This window comes from Strix uralensis, chromosome 10, assembly GCF_047716275.1.
Source record: "Strix uralensis isolate ZFMK-TIS-50842 chromosome 10, bStrUra1, whole genome shotgun sequence".
In the NCBI taxonomy this organism is placed as follows: domain Eukaryota; kingdom Metazoa; phylum Chordata; class Aves; order Strigiformes; family Strigidae; genus Strix; species Strix uralensis.
The window spans coordinates 20,046,523-20,060,785 of record NC_133981.1 but is presented as its reverse complement, the minus strand read 5'-3'; the positions used below and the strand labels follow the sequence as shown (position 1 = coordinate 20,060,785).

The window sequence follows — 14,263 nt, the reverse complement described above, 5'->3', positions numbered from 1 at the left end:
TCTCTGTTTATGGCTGTGATTTGTAGCCATGCATTTCTCTGCCACCTGTGCCAAAGCAGTGTTCTGCAGGCCTGAGGAGCTCAGCCAGCCAGCAGCTAGGTGCAGCTCGTGGCCCGGTGCAATAAGGAAGGGCAAAGTAAACACAGGGTGAGATTTCTGAGAGTGCAGGCTCCACCCGCTGCTCCAGTCCACGGGGACTCCCAGAGCTGCCCGACGGACATTTCGCAGCACCCGTGGGTTCAAATCCACCTGGTTGGTTTGGCTGACAGCCTTGAATTCTCAGTGGGGTTGTGGGCAGCACGGCACCGCATCCTCACTGCGCCGTGTGGGAGGGGGAAGGTGCTGCTGATGCCAGGCTGTGATTTTGTTTCAGGATGCTCCAGAATATCTGCTGTGCGGTTCAGCGACAGGAAGCGCGGTGACTTGCAGGGAACTCTCACCACCTTGCTGGTGTGTGTCAGAAGGCGGGAGCAGCACTGGGCCTCCTCATCCACGTGTGGTTTGGCATTCCCTAGGCTGCCTTGTGGCTATACCGGCAGAAGGCAAATGAGGTGCTCCTGTTTGTACATGACAAGAGGCCTTGCCCTTAGAAGGGGATAAAAAAATTGCAGTTGAGTGTTTGATTTCACTGTACAGCACACAACTGCATAGATTAGTTCTGTGAGTCAGCACTGGAAGGTAAGCGTGCTCACTGCTTGCTTGGACAAGGCCACCAAGTGTGCTTTTTATTCCCAGGTGTTCAGGTAACATCCACTCAACTTCTTACCCTTTCTCTCTTTTAGCCACTTTCAGAATAGGGTTTGAGGCAGAACAGGGAACTGGAGGCTTCTCACTCCTTGACACTACAACAAGTCTTCCACCAAGAACTGTACTCATTTCAACTCACGGTTTCATTGCTTGAAGAGGAAGGATTTTCTTTTTAACCAAGAGAAGGGATAGCTTTTCTTTCCTCCAGCACTGCATCTACTTAATACATTTACCCAAGGCTGCTTGTTAATAATTAAAAAGAAAGGTTCTGCTGCAACTTAAAATGGATAATTGTACCCTACAGAGTCGATAAAGACAAACAAGTTGCGATTACTACAGCATTTAGGACCAGCAATTGGAGCCACATTCTGATTAAATGAGAAAATCGAATATGCCATCCAACAGCTGCAGAAGCCTTATCAAAAAACATCTTATGCAACTTTACCTTAGAAAATGTGCTGCCCAGGAGGAGGAAAAAAAAAATACAAAGCATGTACTCAACTACTCCGAGGGAGGTGGTGTGCCAGATGTCCATATCTTGTTCTGGCATTACACCACAGCTATAATCAGCTGCAGCTGTTGCTGGTTTGGGCCTGGCCATCTCAGAGACATTTACCAGCTTGTTCTGAGAGACAGAACCAGAACATCTAGGATGGAGCTTCTATTTATAAATTTGACTTGAAACTGGGCCACTGTAAGGATATGCCATCCCTCCCCTCCCACACCTATCCCAACTCGTGCTCGGGCCTTAGCCTGTGGCTGCGGAGGCAGGTCCAGCAGCTGCATCCTGCGGCCGCTCACCCCAGCCTGCTAAAGCAGCCCCCTCTGCCTGTCCTGGGCAGACTCGGCCTCCGCTTGCTTAGCGCAGAGCTGCTGCAGTTAAATAACGGTGGGGGAGGCTGCCTGCACCCCGGGCTGCCTCCTTTGTTCTTGCAGGGCATCGTTTGAGAGTGCTGGGGAATGACAGGCTGGGTGCAAAATGAGGATTCAGAATTGAGGACTAGCAGGAATTTGTCTGTCACGCCGTAATCTTACAGCTACTTGGGATGGGGGGAAATCTCAGCATTTGGAAAATCACCTCTTCTCCTGGGATCATTATTTAATCTATTTAAAAGCATGACTTTTGGAAAAGGCCTATAATCTTCATCAGCATATTGCTGATGTGATGCCATATGGTATTTCTTCTCCTATGCAGACATTACAGACCTTGGCTAAGGGGTGTCTAAATGTATGGCTTAGCCAGCTGGCAGGACACCTCATTCTCTACAATCAAGGGGAGCCTTTGCAGAAAGGATGCTGCATTTACTCCTGTGCTGTGAGTGGAGAGTAGCCCAGCACCAGCCTGTGCCCTCGTGTCAGCACAGTCCTCTTCACTCTCACCAAACCACGAGTAACTGCTCAGCCCATTTGGTACACTGCAATACAGTTCCGTGGAGTACAGTCTGAGTAGTCATCATGCCAGCAACCTAGGAGGTTGTACACGTAGCCCTGCAGCACAGTGGTTCTAAAAAAATCTCATATAGGCCATGGCTTGGACAGCAGGGTAGAAATCTCAGGGCTGGTCAGGAGTTTAACCTGTGTGTTAGGTAAGGGTAAAAAGGTATGATGGGCTCATCAGCACTGGTTGCATGCACATGCTGGGCACCTGGGGCTGCCCGTATTTCTGTTGTAGCAAAGACAGCCAGCAAATGATGTTAAAAAGAGGCTTTGTAAGACAGATCATTTAATGAATGGGTGTTTAAAAAAAAAAAAATAAATAACGGAGCAACTCCAGCTCAATGCTCTCAGACCACCCCATCCACCATCTCACACCCTGGTCCCACTTCAAGTTTCAGATCACCCTCCAAGAGACAGAAACGATTACCCTGTTGCAATTACCTTACTGCTGTTGTAGTACCGGGCTGAAAGACCCCCACTCACCCCCCTCCCCCTGCCATTATACCCACCATCATCCACCATCATCATGTGTCTGAGGCCTCCCAGCTAGGACTGTGGTGTTCCATCGCCCCGTGTACTGTCTCCCCAGAACTGCATCCCATCCCAATTTAAGGGCCAAGTCTTGCAAGCTGTAAGTTACAGCTGTAGTGTTGTTTTGCTGTAACTCTCTACCCTTTTTCAGGCCTGTTTTGGAAGCAGCCTGTGAGGAGATGGGATGGCGGGCAGGACTACAGGACAGGAGCCTTTGGCCTCAGCAGGGTCTGTTCAAGCAATGGCTGTAGCTCACTTGTGTGCTGGGGAGCTGGGAAGGCTCAGGTCATCAGGTCAGGGAGCTGCTGCTGCCTCTCTCCCAGGTGTTTTTTTTTTCTTAAACGCTCTGACTTCTCCTTTATACCTGTTAATTTGTTCATAGGAGGGAGATTTGTTGGTCCATTCATGTACACATGGTCCCAACCGTCAGCCACTTCACTGGGAACAGAAATCTCATCATTAAAAATCTGACAATGTTTATCTTCTAAAAAAACCCCACCCTGCATTATTTACTTGTCTCAAACGGAAAGTGGGAGATGGGGGATTTCTGGTGGTTCCCTGGCTTTGCCATCAAGCAGTGGCAGCTTTTATCATGTATTGATTTTTCCCCCCCCCCCCCCCCTTCTGCTTCCTCGCATTCACACATCATAACACACACACACACACACAGACAAGGCCACTCCACTGCAGCACCAGCTACAGCTCCCTGCCAGCGAGAAGCCAGCCAGGCATTTGTTACTGCACCACCACGCGCTCTGCCTCAGACTGAACGGACATCTCCAACACGTAGATACTCTGACAAAAAGCTCTAATCACTCTATGACTCTGGCCATAAGGGGTATTTAATAGCACTTGGTTTCAGATAACACTTAACGGTTACAATTGTTGACATTTGGCACTGTCTACATTACAACAGCATTGGGGACTCGGTCACAAGAAGTCAGTGTCCCTGTAACCGTGTAAAACCAGGGGCAGCCCAGCTATCCTAGGCCGTGGTGCGTACCCAGTGCAGGGAGCCTGGAGACGGCTTGGCTGCTGGGAGCTGCAGTTGCTCCTCTGCTCCCACGGCCTAAACTGGCTTTCCTGGAGCCCCGCTGCTCCCAGCAGACGAGCCAGCTCACCTCTCACTGAACCATGCCCACACACCGTGCACAAAACCCTCCATGGCCTTGTAGCTGTACTCGGGCCCTTACGGACAGAATTAAGTTTTCTGGGGTACAGAAGATGCATCATCAAGTGAAATACTAACCCCCTCATGATCACACTAACTCATTAGATTTACTTTTAATATAATCACAGTATTAAATGTTAAAAAAAAAAACCCAAACAAAACCAACAAACCAACCCATACTTGTTGATATCAATACATTATTAAATTAAGCAACCGCTCACACATCATCAGCTGATGATGTCCCTACTGTGAAATTGCAGGGTCAAAAAAATAGAAAAGAATAAAAGCATCATTAGACTGAGTTATGCTCCCTGCTGTATAGGTTTTAATACCAATCATACCTGAGAGCACAGTTTTAAAAGGGCCTTTGGCAGCTGCCAGCAAGTGAGCCTGCTCGGTCAGAGAGACTGGTGCAAGAAAGACTCTGGTTCTCCCAGGATTTTGTTCACTTGCTTACCACCAAAACAACAAAAAAAACCCCACAACAAAAGAACCCCCACCTGCAAATTTAAAGAAACTTTAAAATTTAGTGTTTTTAATACCACACAATTTTCTGTAAGCCTCCTAAAATCTACAGGCATCATTTTAAAAAATAAAAATATCCCCAGACTGAACAGTGTGGATTTTAACTCCAACTGGTTACCGCATCCTGACGTTACTGAGCCATCAGAGCTGCAGATGTCCTGCCTTCTCTCCTGAACAACTGTCTCATACCACAGATAGAAAAGGTGATGGAACCACCCCATCTTAAATTTCAAATTTTGATCTCTTAGTGTTTCCTGCAGTCACAGCTTACTTGCGGTAACACAACATGCTTTCAGCCAGACGTGTTTCTCTCTTTTTTTTGTAAGCCTGCAAACAAGTTTCAACTTTAGCAAAAAAATTTTGCCGTTTATCTTTCAATGAAGGATTTCAGATAGTGCAACATGATCGACTACACAAATGGGCACCTACAGCTCGTCAAAACCCTCTGTGCCCTTCATTTGCTTGTCTACATCTAATACAGGCCCAAGAGGGTTCCCCCTTAAATGACTTTTTTTTTTTTTCTCCTGCTTGTTTTTTTTTTCTATTCTAAAAAACAGAACTCTCAAGCCTCATTTTTGTTTTACCTAAGAACTTCTGACTGAGACGTGTATTGGGTGCTCTCAAACCTCACAGAGTTGAATACAGAGTTGACTCCTTAGTAGCAAACTTTTTGCCAAGTATTAACTGAAATTTTTTTGTTGTGTATAAAACCCACTTCTATTCTCGATCAGGATTTGCTTCCTTGGTAGCTGGCTTCCTGGGAAGCTTCTAGCCTCAGACAGAGAACCAACAGGAATGCATCAAGACTCCAATTTATGAAATTAAAAAGCAAACAGGACAAAAAAAAAAAAAAAAGATACAGAACCAACCTTTCAGTCTCTCATACAGCACAAACAAGACCCCTTCCCCCCCCCCCCCCCCCTTTCCCCCTCCCACCTTGCAGGACACATATAAAGAGACAGAGGAGGTGCAGGAGGCTGGGGTCTGAGAAACTGAAACGGGTTGGGACCATCACCTTCTGGCTCTTGACAGCACAGGGAACCAGCCCTTCCTGGGCCATAAAAACTAGGATACTGCACAAGTTTAGAAATCCATCAGTGAACAAGGCTTTACTGACAACTTTTCATACAGTTAAAAAATAAAAATACAGAACAACAGCGGACAGTGTCACATATTAAAAACGAATAAAATGGGCTCTATTTAAATGGTATTAAAATTAATTAGAACTAAAAATCTTACCACTTTGGTCGAGGTGTTTTGAGCCTCCACCAAAATGATCGGCCTTAAAAACAACTGGGTTGTGTGACACACAAAGAAAACATGGAATTTGAAAAGACAGTGTGGGCTAGGCAGTGTCTTTGACTATAACTATCACCATATGTTCTTCTTCTAACTTTCCCAATGTCCTTAGTGCTGACTGGAGGTACTGCTGAGAGAATTCACAAGGAGGGAACGCGTAAAGCATGCCTGTGCTGTCTCTGCCCTTCGCCCCTCCCACGGGCAGGCTGATAACCCCAGCAGCCTGCTTCTGTTTCAAGTAGGAGACCAGATTCCTGAGAAGCCGTCGCTGCAAGCCAGGCTCTACAACAGGGAAGGTCCCCTCAGCCCCTGCCCCTGCCGGGGCGGATTGGGTTGCCAGGAGCACAGCGTAGCCGTTGGGGCTGCCTTGTTTGATACGGCGAGTTACTTCATCCAGCTTGGGCTGGTCGAGCCGAAGTCTCTGAGCGATTTTGAGCTGCGTTAACTTCCCGCCGGATGAATGGTCTTTAAGGAGTCCGTTGATGACACCGAGGTCTCCCTCCAGGATGTGCATAGAGGTGGGGAAGCAGCTGTTTTTTAGCACAAGAAGCCCATTCCAAGCAAGTTGCAGCGTCTGAGCATATTCCGATAAATTCTTTAGCTTTTTGGTCTCAGATTTTGGCTCCTCGTGAGTTTTTGATTCCGATTCACCAGTTCGATGATTGCGTTCGCTGTCCCTTTTTTTAGGCTGGGGAGCATCGGATGCCTCACGATGGGGTTTCTCCTCAGTCGCATGACGATTGTTCTGCAGGGAGTTACTCGGCTCTTTCTCGGCTCCGGATTCTGTAGTGTGATTCTCCTTGCGAGCCCTGTCTGGGCTGCGGTCTAAAGCTGGCCCACTGGCCTTTGTCCTGCTTCTGTCCTCGTAAGGCGAGTGAGTAGTCCTCCCGCGGTCACTGGAAAGACTCCGGCGTTTCCGCCTCTCTTCCCATGGTTTGGGCACGCTGCGATCACTGTCGCTGCCCCAGCGCTCTCCGCTCCGGCTACGCACCGATCGGCTGTAGCTTTCCAAGTTGTTTCGGCGTTCAGCGTTTTTGGCAGGGCTGGCCCAGTCTGCCTCTGCAAAGCTCCTGTCTCTGTCCGAGTACAGGAGATGCGGAGGAGTCCTATCTCGCACCCTCAAGTCTTGCTCTAGGCTTCTGTGTCTGCTGTACCCATCAGCTAGCAGTTCATAGTGCATGGGGAGCGGTGCAGGCTGGTACTGCTGCGGGTATCTTGTCTCTTCTGCTTTGGCAAAATCCACTCGGAGTCTCCTCTCCGGCCCGCCCAAAGGAAAGCCCCTCATCTGGGCGCAGGCAGCCTGGGCAGCATCCAAGCTTTCATACTGGATATAAGCGAAACTGTCTCCCTTCACGTAGTCAATAGTCCTGATGCTGCCGAAGCGGTCGAACTCCCTTGCCAGGGCAGCCAAGGAAGTACTTGGACCAAGACCACCCACCCAGAGCCTGGTAGTAGGGTTGGCTTTCCCGTAGCCAATTTTGATAGGGTTCCTGCCGACAACGCGGCCCGACATGGCGACCTTGGCCCGATGCGCCATGTCCAAGTTTTGGAACTTGAGGAAAGCGTAAGCCCCGCCTTGGCCCCGGGCAGGGCGCTTGATCACCACTTCTTCAATGATGCCATACTTCTCAAAGGCACGTCTCAGCTCCACCTCCGAGACGTTGTGGTCCAGGTTGCCAATGAAGAGGTTGCGGGTCGCTCTCTGATCGTCCTCTGGCATCAGGTCTTCCTCAGCCACAATGGGGTAACTGTAAGGGCGGCCGCGCTCGTCATACAGCCCGTAGTAATCCAGGGCCCTCTCCCGCTCCCGGGAGAGCCCGATGGCGGCCGCTTCCAAAGCGAAGGCGGCGGCCGCGGCGTGAGCGTGCCTGGGCCGCGGCTCCCGCAGCAAGGGGCTGGTGACAGGAGAGAGCGATCTCTGCTTGTACTGGTAGGTGCTGTGGATGGGTGGCAGGTACCCCAGGGGCTCCGGAGAGGGCGCGGGGGGTGGCGTGCGGCTCCTCCGGCCCCCGCGCAGATATACCGGCTCCACCTTGAGGGGCCGATCGTAGAGAAGCAGCTGCCGAGCCCGGGCGTGCCGGCGGGCGTCGCGGGCATCCCCGGGGTGTCGGAAGTTGACGTAGGCAACGCGGCCGAGCTCGGGTGTGTGGGAGAGTTTGACACTGATGTCCCCGGCGCCCCCCCCCGCGAAGCGCTGGAAGAGGCGGAACAGGCCGTCCTCCAGCAGCTGGTCGGGCAGGGCCGCGCTCAGCCCGCTCACCAGCAGCGTCTTGTACTCACAGGAGCCGGGCGGCTCCCCGGCCAGGCCCGCCGAGCCCCCCAGCGGCGCCAGCAGCAGCGAGGGCGCGGCGCCCGGCGGCGGCCCGGCCAGCAGCAGCGAGGGGGCCACCACGGCGCCCGGCAGGGCCTTGGCCTTGGGCACGCCGAGCGCTCGGGACGACGAAGAGGAGGAGGAGGAGGACGAGGGGGCGGCCTGGCTGCCGCCGCGGGCGCCCGAGGCCGAGCCGCTCCCCGCCGGGCGGTGGTTCGAGTCGCCGCCGCCGCCGCCGCCGGCGCGCTCATCGCCGCGGTGGCTGCGGGAGCTGGAGCCGCCGCCGCCGCTGCCGCCGCTGGTGGTGCCGCCGCCTCCGCCGCTGCCGCCGCCGGGCGTGGACTTGTCCCGGCTGCTGCGGGAGGCGCCCGAGCTCCGGTGTGGGCCGCGCCGGCTGCTGCTCTCGCGTTCGCGTTCGCGGGGCCGCTTGGCGGCGGCGGCGCGGCCTCCCCCAGCCCCCGGCGGGCTGGAGTCCCGTTCGCTGCCCCGCTTCATGGCGCCGGGGCCCGCGGCTCAGGAGACGCCTCCGGCGGCCGCCGCCATCTTGGACAAAAGGGAACGAAGGCGGCTCCGGCCGCCGCGCCGCGCGGGCTCTACGTCATCGCCCCGCGTCCCGCCGCATGGCGGCGTCAGGGCCGCGATGGCGCCGCACAGCGACGTGACGCCCAGAGCGCCTCCCGCCGCCGGGCCGGCCGGCCGCGCGTCACCGCGGGGGAGCCAATCGCGGAGGGCGAATTCCGCGGAGTCCCGCCCCCCGCTGAGCTGGCGGGGCCGCGCGCGGGGCCGCTCCCGCCGGACAGGCTGTGGGGGGGTGTGTGTGTGTGTGAAGGGGGGTAGCGGGGTGCGCCCCGCAATCACGTCACACAGCACGTGTCCGCCCGGTACAGACCGTCGTACTTTAATAAACGTCCCGTACAGCGCGCGCCGCCTCAGCCACCGCCGCCGGGGGCGCGCGCCTCGGCCCGCTCCGCGCCGGTGCCGGCCGCCGCCCCTCAGAGGTCCGCGCGGGCGCCGGCGGCCCGCGGCGCGTACTTGGGCATCAGTTCGTGGATCCTGCGGATGAAGTCGGACTTCTCGGCGCAGCCCTTGCACGCCTCCCCCCAGTCGTCCAGGATCCGCCGCAGCTCCTTGACGCGCAGCTTGCGCAGGTCGGCGGTGCTCAGGTCGATCTGCTTGTCTGCGGGGGGAGAGCAGAGCCGCGCTCAGCGGGGCGGGGGGGGGGGAAGGCCCGGCCACCGCCCCCGGGGGGCGCCTCCCCCTCTCCCCCCCCCCCCCCCTCCGCTGCGGCCGGTGCGTTTGTGTGCGGAGCCGGCGAGGAGAGGAGCCCGGCGGCGGCTGTGGAGAGCGGTACGGGCGGCGAGGAAGCCAAAAGGCCAGAGGGAGAGAGGTGCCGGGCTCCCGCGAGGTGGAAGGAACGTCTAAGTTAAGCATTTGGCAGCAGATAAGGTTTTTAACACTAAAAGTCACTACTAGAAGCCAGAAAGTTTGGTTGCAGCTTAGATGTAGGAGTTCCACAATAGCCCTGAAAGCCCCTTTATTATATGAGCAGCAATACTTCAATTCTCTCTTCCACTGGATAAATAAAAGGTAGCAGAGTGATTTCAGAAGAAAGATAAGCAAGTGACAACAACAAAAAGCTCTTTAGGAAGCAACGGGACATTAGGACAAGACACAAGAAGTATAAAGGCCCACAATCCAAGGGGCATCTCCGGGGAATATAAGGGCAGCGATACAAGAAGGCAGGCAGAAGGAGGCATTTTCAAGACTGTTCTTCAGATTAGCCTTTCCGGGAAGAGTACGTCATCTAGGAACGCCAGAGTTCAAGGAAGGTGGTAAGAAACAGAGTGCTGAATGCTCTGAGCAGACACCAGAGGTGAGAAAGAAGCGTTTATCAACCCGCTACTGGCAAACGTGAGAGCAGCTAGGACAAACCCTGTGTACAGGAGACATCATCCCAGGCCGGAGCGACACACCTGGCTGCTCCCCAGGATGAGCTTTACTGCACGCTCTCCTAAATACGATATTCCAAATGGTGATTTGAGCTCAGTAGTGCTGATATGCCCGGGAGTGACTTATTTCAAGGCAGATCAGTGGCTCTGCAGAAGCTAAAAGATGTTAGCGGCCAACAACCTTACCTGACCATCTCCATGGAACTCTTTAGGGTGTTCATGGAGAGCAACCCAGGTTCTGCAACCTAATTAGGCTAGCGACCTCGCTACAAAACTTAGGACTGAGTAGTTTTAGCATGCTGTTTCACCCCAAATGACCCATACCCCAGAAAAGCATGGGCATTTCCCCTTATGCTGGCAACTCACCGTATTTTAGTTCACAGATCTGACTGTCTTTCTTCTTTAGTTTCTCACAGATCTTTTCCACGGGGATGTGATGACTCATTGGCTTTGACACCTCATTAATGATTTTGGTGGCTGCATCACTTGTGGCCCCAACGTAATAGCACTAGAGGGAAGAAAAGAATGAGGTGGGGATGCATGGAAAACGCTCCTAAAAGTTTTCTATGCATCTTCTCTCCTCACTTGGTTTTGCAGCTAGACGTTTACTGTTACAGAACCTTTGCAGGTGACTGCTACAGAAGGGCAAAAGGAAGCCTAACTCTGAGCCCAGGGTACTGAGCAGACATTTCCCATCACACTGCTTTTAAAGCTGTTGAGGCTGGTTGTCTTGTTTCTCAACTTTTTAAAAAATTGAATTGGATTAAGAGTAAAGTCTTCTTCATTCAAGGAGGAAGACTTTTGGAAGGGTTTCCCCCCTGCATTTCTGATGGTGTCTCTCTGTAGTTCTCTTCTTAGCAGAGTTCAGGGCCTTTTCCTCAGGGCTCTTCATTTGCAGATTGCCTTCTGTTTTTAGTTGGGGCAATTTGTTTTTCTTTTATTTAGTTTTCAGCTACACAGCCAAAGAGGATAAACATTTTAACAGCTTCTATAGCACCCCAAATACAGTTTAAGGGACAAGAAGTCCTATAGCAAATAAAGGCTTTGTAACCCCAGCACTTCAGTAGCAGGGAGAAACAAGGTCAGACAGTAAGATGTCTGTTGACAGATTGTTGGGGACTTTTTTTTTTTTTTTTAGGGTAAAGAGGTCAAACTCCTCAAGTCCTCCCTTATAAAAAATACAGGACCAGTTGTGGCCACAGAGCTAGGAAGAACAGCCCCCAGGAAGCCATATCATACCAACTCAGAAGCACTAGTTTCCCCTCGTTTGCCGAGTATTCTACAGCTCTACTTGCCCCCAGAGGCAAGTATCATTGACCACTGCTACTTACCAGGCGGTTCTCTTTGCCTTTTGCTTCTTTGCAGGATTTCAAGAGCTCCTTTTCAATACTGGCAGGTGTGAATTCAATGTCGTTGTCCTTTAGACTCTGGTAGAACCTTCCCAGGAACGTGACACACACTGGAAGGGAAGATGGACGGAGTTATCTGTTACTGCAGTAATCTTGTGGCAGCTCTTAGAGGGCACTTGTAGGGAAACTGAATAAGGGATTTGGAGAAAAGAACTTCTAGAAGCTGCATTAGCGGTCAGTAACTTCACACATTATTTCAGTAAGTCTTTCACAGCACACGTGAATCAACAATATGCTTTGGTATTTTTGGTGGGTTTTGATAATGTGAGCAACCAGATCCATGGAAGTGTCCAGTGGCTTCTGTACAGTGTCCTGAGTGAGCAGCAGGATTCAGCTGAAGGATGCAAGACAAAACAGTGCCTGCACAAAAATGTAAACTTAATTTACTGTCTTATTCTTGCTGCTTTGGGAAGCAACTTGTCAGACCACAGGCTTCAAAACCAGTTCTGATTGAAAACCAACTCTCTCTATAGAATCCCATTACAGACTCCACGTGTGCTGTTTTTAGCAATACGGTATCACTGATTATCAAGTTGGTTCAGTTCGTAGGTAAGTTATTTCCAAGAGAAAAAGAAATTATGTGATCACACACTATGTCCACTTGGCGTGTCTCTCCTCTCTTCATTCCCACAAGCTTCTGAATCGGTTTCAGATTGAAAGAGGGAAGAGTCTTAAAGAGAATGAAACTCCCACAAGCGCACCGGCAGTTGAGAGGACAGATCCAAGCTCCTGCCTGTGGGAAGGGCACGTACAACTTAGTCAACTTAGCCCCTTCGGCAGCGTTCACTCCGCAGACACTCCAGACACCCGCGCGTCACTGGGGAGGGCACACAGCTACGGTTACTGCAGCACACAGGGTCTGTGCAAGAGAGACACTGGAGTTTGCCGAGTGTCAGATTTCGCTCATTCTGCTGCTCACACAACTCGCCTGTGAACATCAGCGTCGCCTGGACCGAGAGCCCTGCGGCCCCACCAATTCCTGCAGCAGGACCTGTGGATTCTCACCACTTTCAGAGGTGAGACAACTGCCAGGCACTGGCCTGCCTCTAGAGGAGGGGTATGAGCTATGTCTTTTGTGGGATTTGTTTACCCCAGCAGAAGTGATCGGCAAAGATTATTGTCATTAGCCACTTGTATTCTGAAATGGCACAGGACATGGGCAAATACGGGAGAACAAGTATGACCATCACAAAACCAAGCAGAAACTTACTCTCATTATATTAAAACTAGAATTATAAGCCGGGCCATTTAGGAAAACGTTTTTTGTACACATACACCACCATCATTTACCTTACATCAGTTTGTCCCCTGTCACAGACACACACTGATGTCCACTGTGCGCTGTTTGGAAGTGAAAACCTTTGGAAAGAATAGAGATGCTGCAGGCAGTGGTACCCATGACTACAGTACAGGAGAAACCAGTTTCCAACCTAGTGCTGGGACAGCAGCTGAAAGTTTTGGTTTACTATATTCCCTCTCCCTCCTGTCTTACAGTTTCTCTCCCTACAAAAAGGGGGAAGGGGTGAGCATTAGTACCAGAAACTCCCAGCCAGTTACTACAGCCCCACTTCAAGTTTTTCTCGCTTCATCTGGGGAATCTGTTCTGTTCCCCCATGCAAGAGCAGTTTAATTTGCTGCTTCCACCCCAGAGGCTTTTGTATTTAGGTGATATGTAAAGCGCCCGGTTTGATTTAGATCACCGGTCAAAACACTGCTTCTGGCTTTACGCATTGAAGAGAGGACACCCAGTGCTCCAGCAGTCGTTGGACAAAGCCGAGGTAAACGCAATACTGTGATGAGTAAGGGGGGAGTCCAGGTGAGTAACTGCACTCGCTTCCTCCGGCTTCGATGCTCCCAGTCGCCGTCAGCGGCTCGGAAAGGAGACGGGGCAGAGCGCTTCCCCGCGCCCCGGCCCGCACAGGCGGAGGCTGAGCTGCGAGAGCCGACAAGCGGATCCCCCAGCCGAAAAGGGGACGATCCAGCCTCCCGGGGCCGGCGCTTCCCTTTCCCGGGGGAGCTCTGCGCTAGTTCAGAACAGACCGGCAGCTTCTCGACACGGCTCCAGCACCTCCGGAAGGGAGGGCCCGGCCCCTCCCGCAGGACAGACGGGCCCCGGCCCGGCGGAGGGGAGCCCCGGCCCGGCGGAGGGGGGCCCCGCCGGCAGCCCCGCCCCGCGCCTCCCCGGGGCGGCGCTGCTCCCCCGCCGGCTCCCCGAGCCGCTCAGCTGCCGCCGGCGTACCGGCACCCGGCCACCTCCGAGCAGCGGGCCCGGCGCGGCCCGGCGGCACTTGGGTGGACTTCGGAGACTTTTCCTGCCCCGGGAAGAACCGCTCCCGCCGGCCCGGCCCCAGCCCCGGCGGCGCAGGGCTGCCACTGCCCTCCGCCGGCGGAGCGGGGGGAGACCGGGACCCAGTCCCGAGGCCCGCCGCGGGGCTGCTCCGCGTCCTGGCCCCTCACACCAGCGGGCGGGCCGGGCTGCGGGAGAGCGGCGGCAGGGAGCAGCCTCACCTCGCCGGGCCCGGGGGCCGACAGCCAGGCCGGGCCCGCCCCCCCTCCGGCCCGGCCCCACTCACCCTCGCACTCCCCGTCGCGCAGGGCCCGGCTGCCGGCCGGCAGCAGGAGCAGGGCCAGCGCCGCCCAGAGCCCGTGGGCCGCCCGCATCCCGCCTCGCTCGGCAGCCCGCGCGCACTGCGCCCGCCGCACCGGCACCGGCACCGCCGCCCCCGCGCCGGCTCCCCCCGCCGCTGCCGCCCCATTGGCCCGCTCCCCGCCCGGCTTCCACGCTGCCTTCTCCCATTGGCCGCCCTGCGGCCTCCACGGGAGAGTTGGCGGCCGCTGATTCGGGGAGGCGGTGGAACGCCGGCGCGCGGCGCGTTGCCCCGCC

The 14,263-nt window shown here is 54.0% G+C and overlaps 2 protein-coding genes across 3 annotated transcripts; both read right to left on the bottom strand.

Moving 5' to 3' along the window:
• Nucleotides 1–5,493: 5,493 nt before the first annotated feature.
• On the bottom strand, nucleotides 5,494–8,569 carry RBM15B (RNA binding motif protein 15B). The gene has a single exon (XM_074879602.1). It carries the CDS (start codon nucleotides 8,514–8,516, stop codon nucleotides 5,757–5,759), a length of 2,760 nt encoding a protein of 919 aa, XP_074735703.1. The 5' UTR covers nucleotides 8,517–8,569; the 3' UTR covers nucleotides 5,494–5,756.
• Nucleotides 8,570–8,898: 329 nt separating this feature from the next.
• Nucleotides 8,899–14,115, bottom strand: MANF (mesencephalic astrocyte derived neurotrophic factor). Of its 2 annotated transcripts, none has more exons than XM_074879586.1 (4): nucleotides 13,953–14,115; nucleotides 11,302–11,429; nucleotides 10,337–10,478; nucleotides 8,899–9,198 (listed from the first exon to the last, which is right to left on the bottom strand). In XM_074879586.1, the coding sequence occupies exons 1-4, from the start codon at nucleotides 14,038–14,040 to the stop codon at nucleotides 9,014–9,016; spliced, it is 543 nt and encodes a 180-aa protein (XP_074735687.1). In that variant the 5' UTR covers nucleotides 14,041–14,115; the 3' UTR covers nucleotides 8,899–9,013. The 2 variants fall into 2 exon arrangements, with proteins under 2 accessions (XP_074735687.1, XP_074735688.1); XM_074879587.1 differs by lacking the exon at nucleotides 13,953–14,115 and adding an exon at nucleotides 11,972–12,112.
• Nucleotides 14,116–14,263: the final 148 nt, after the last annotated feature.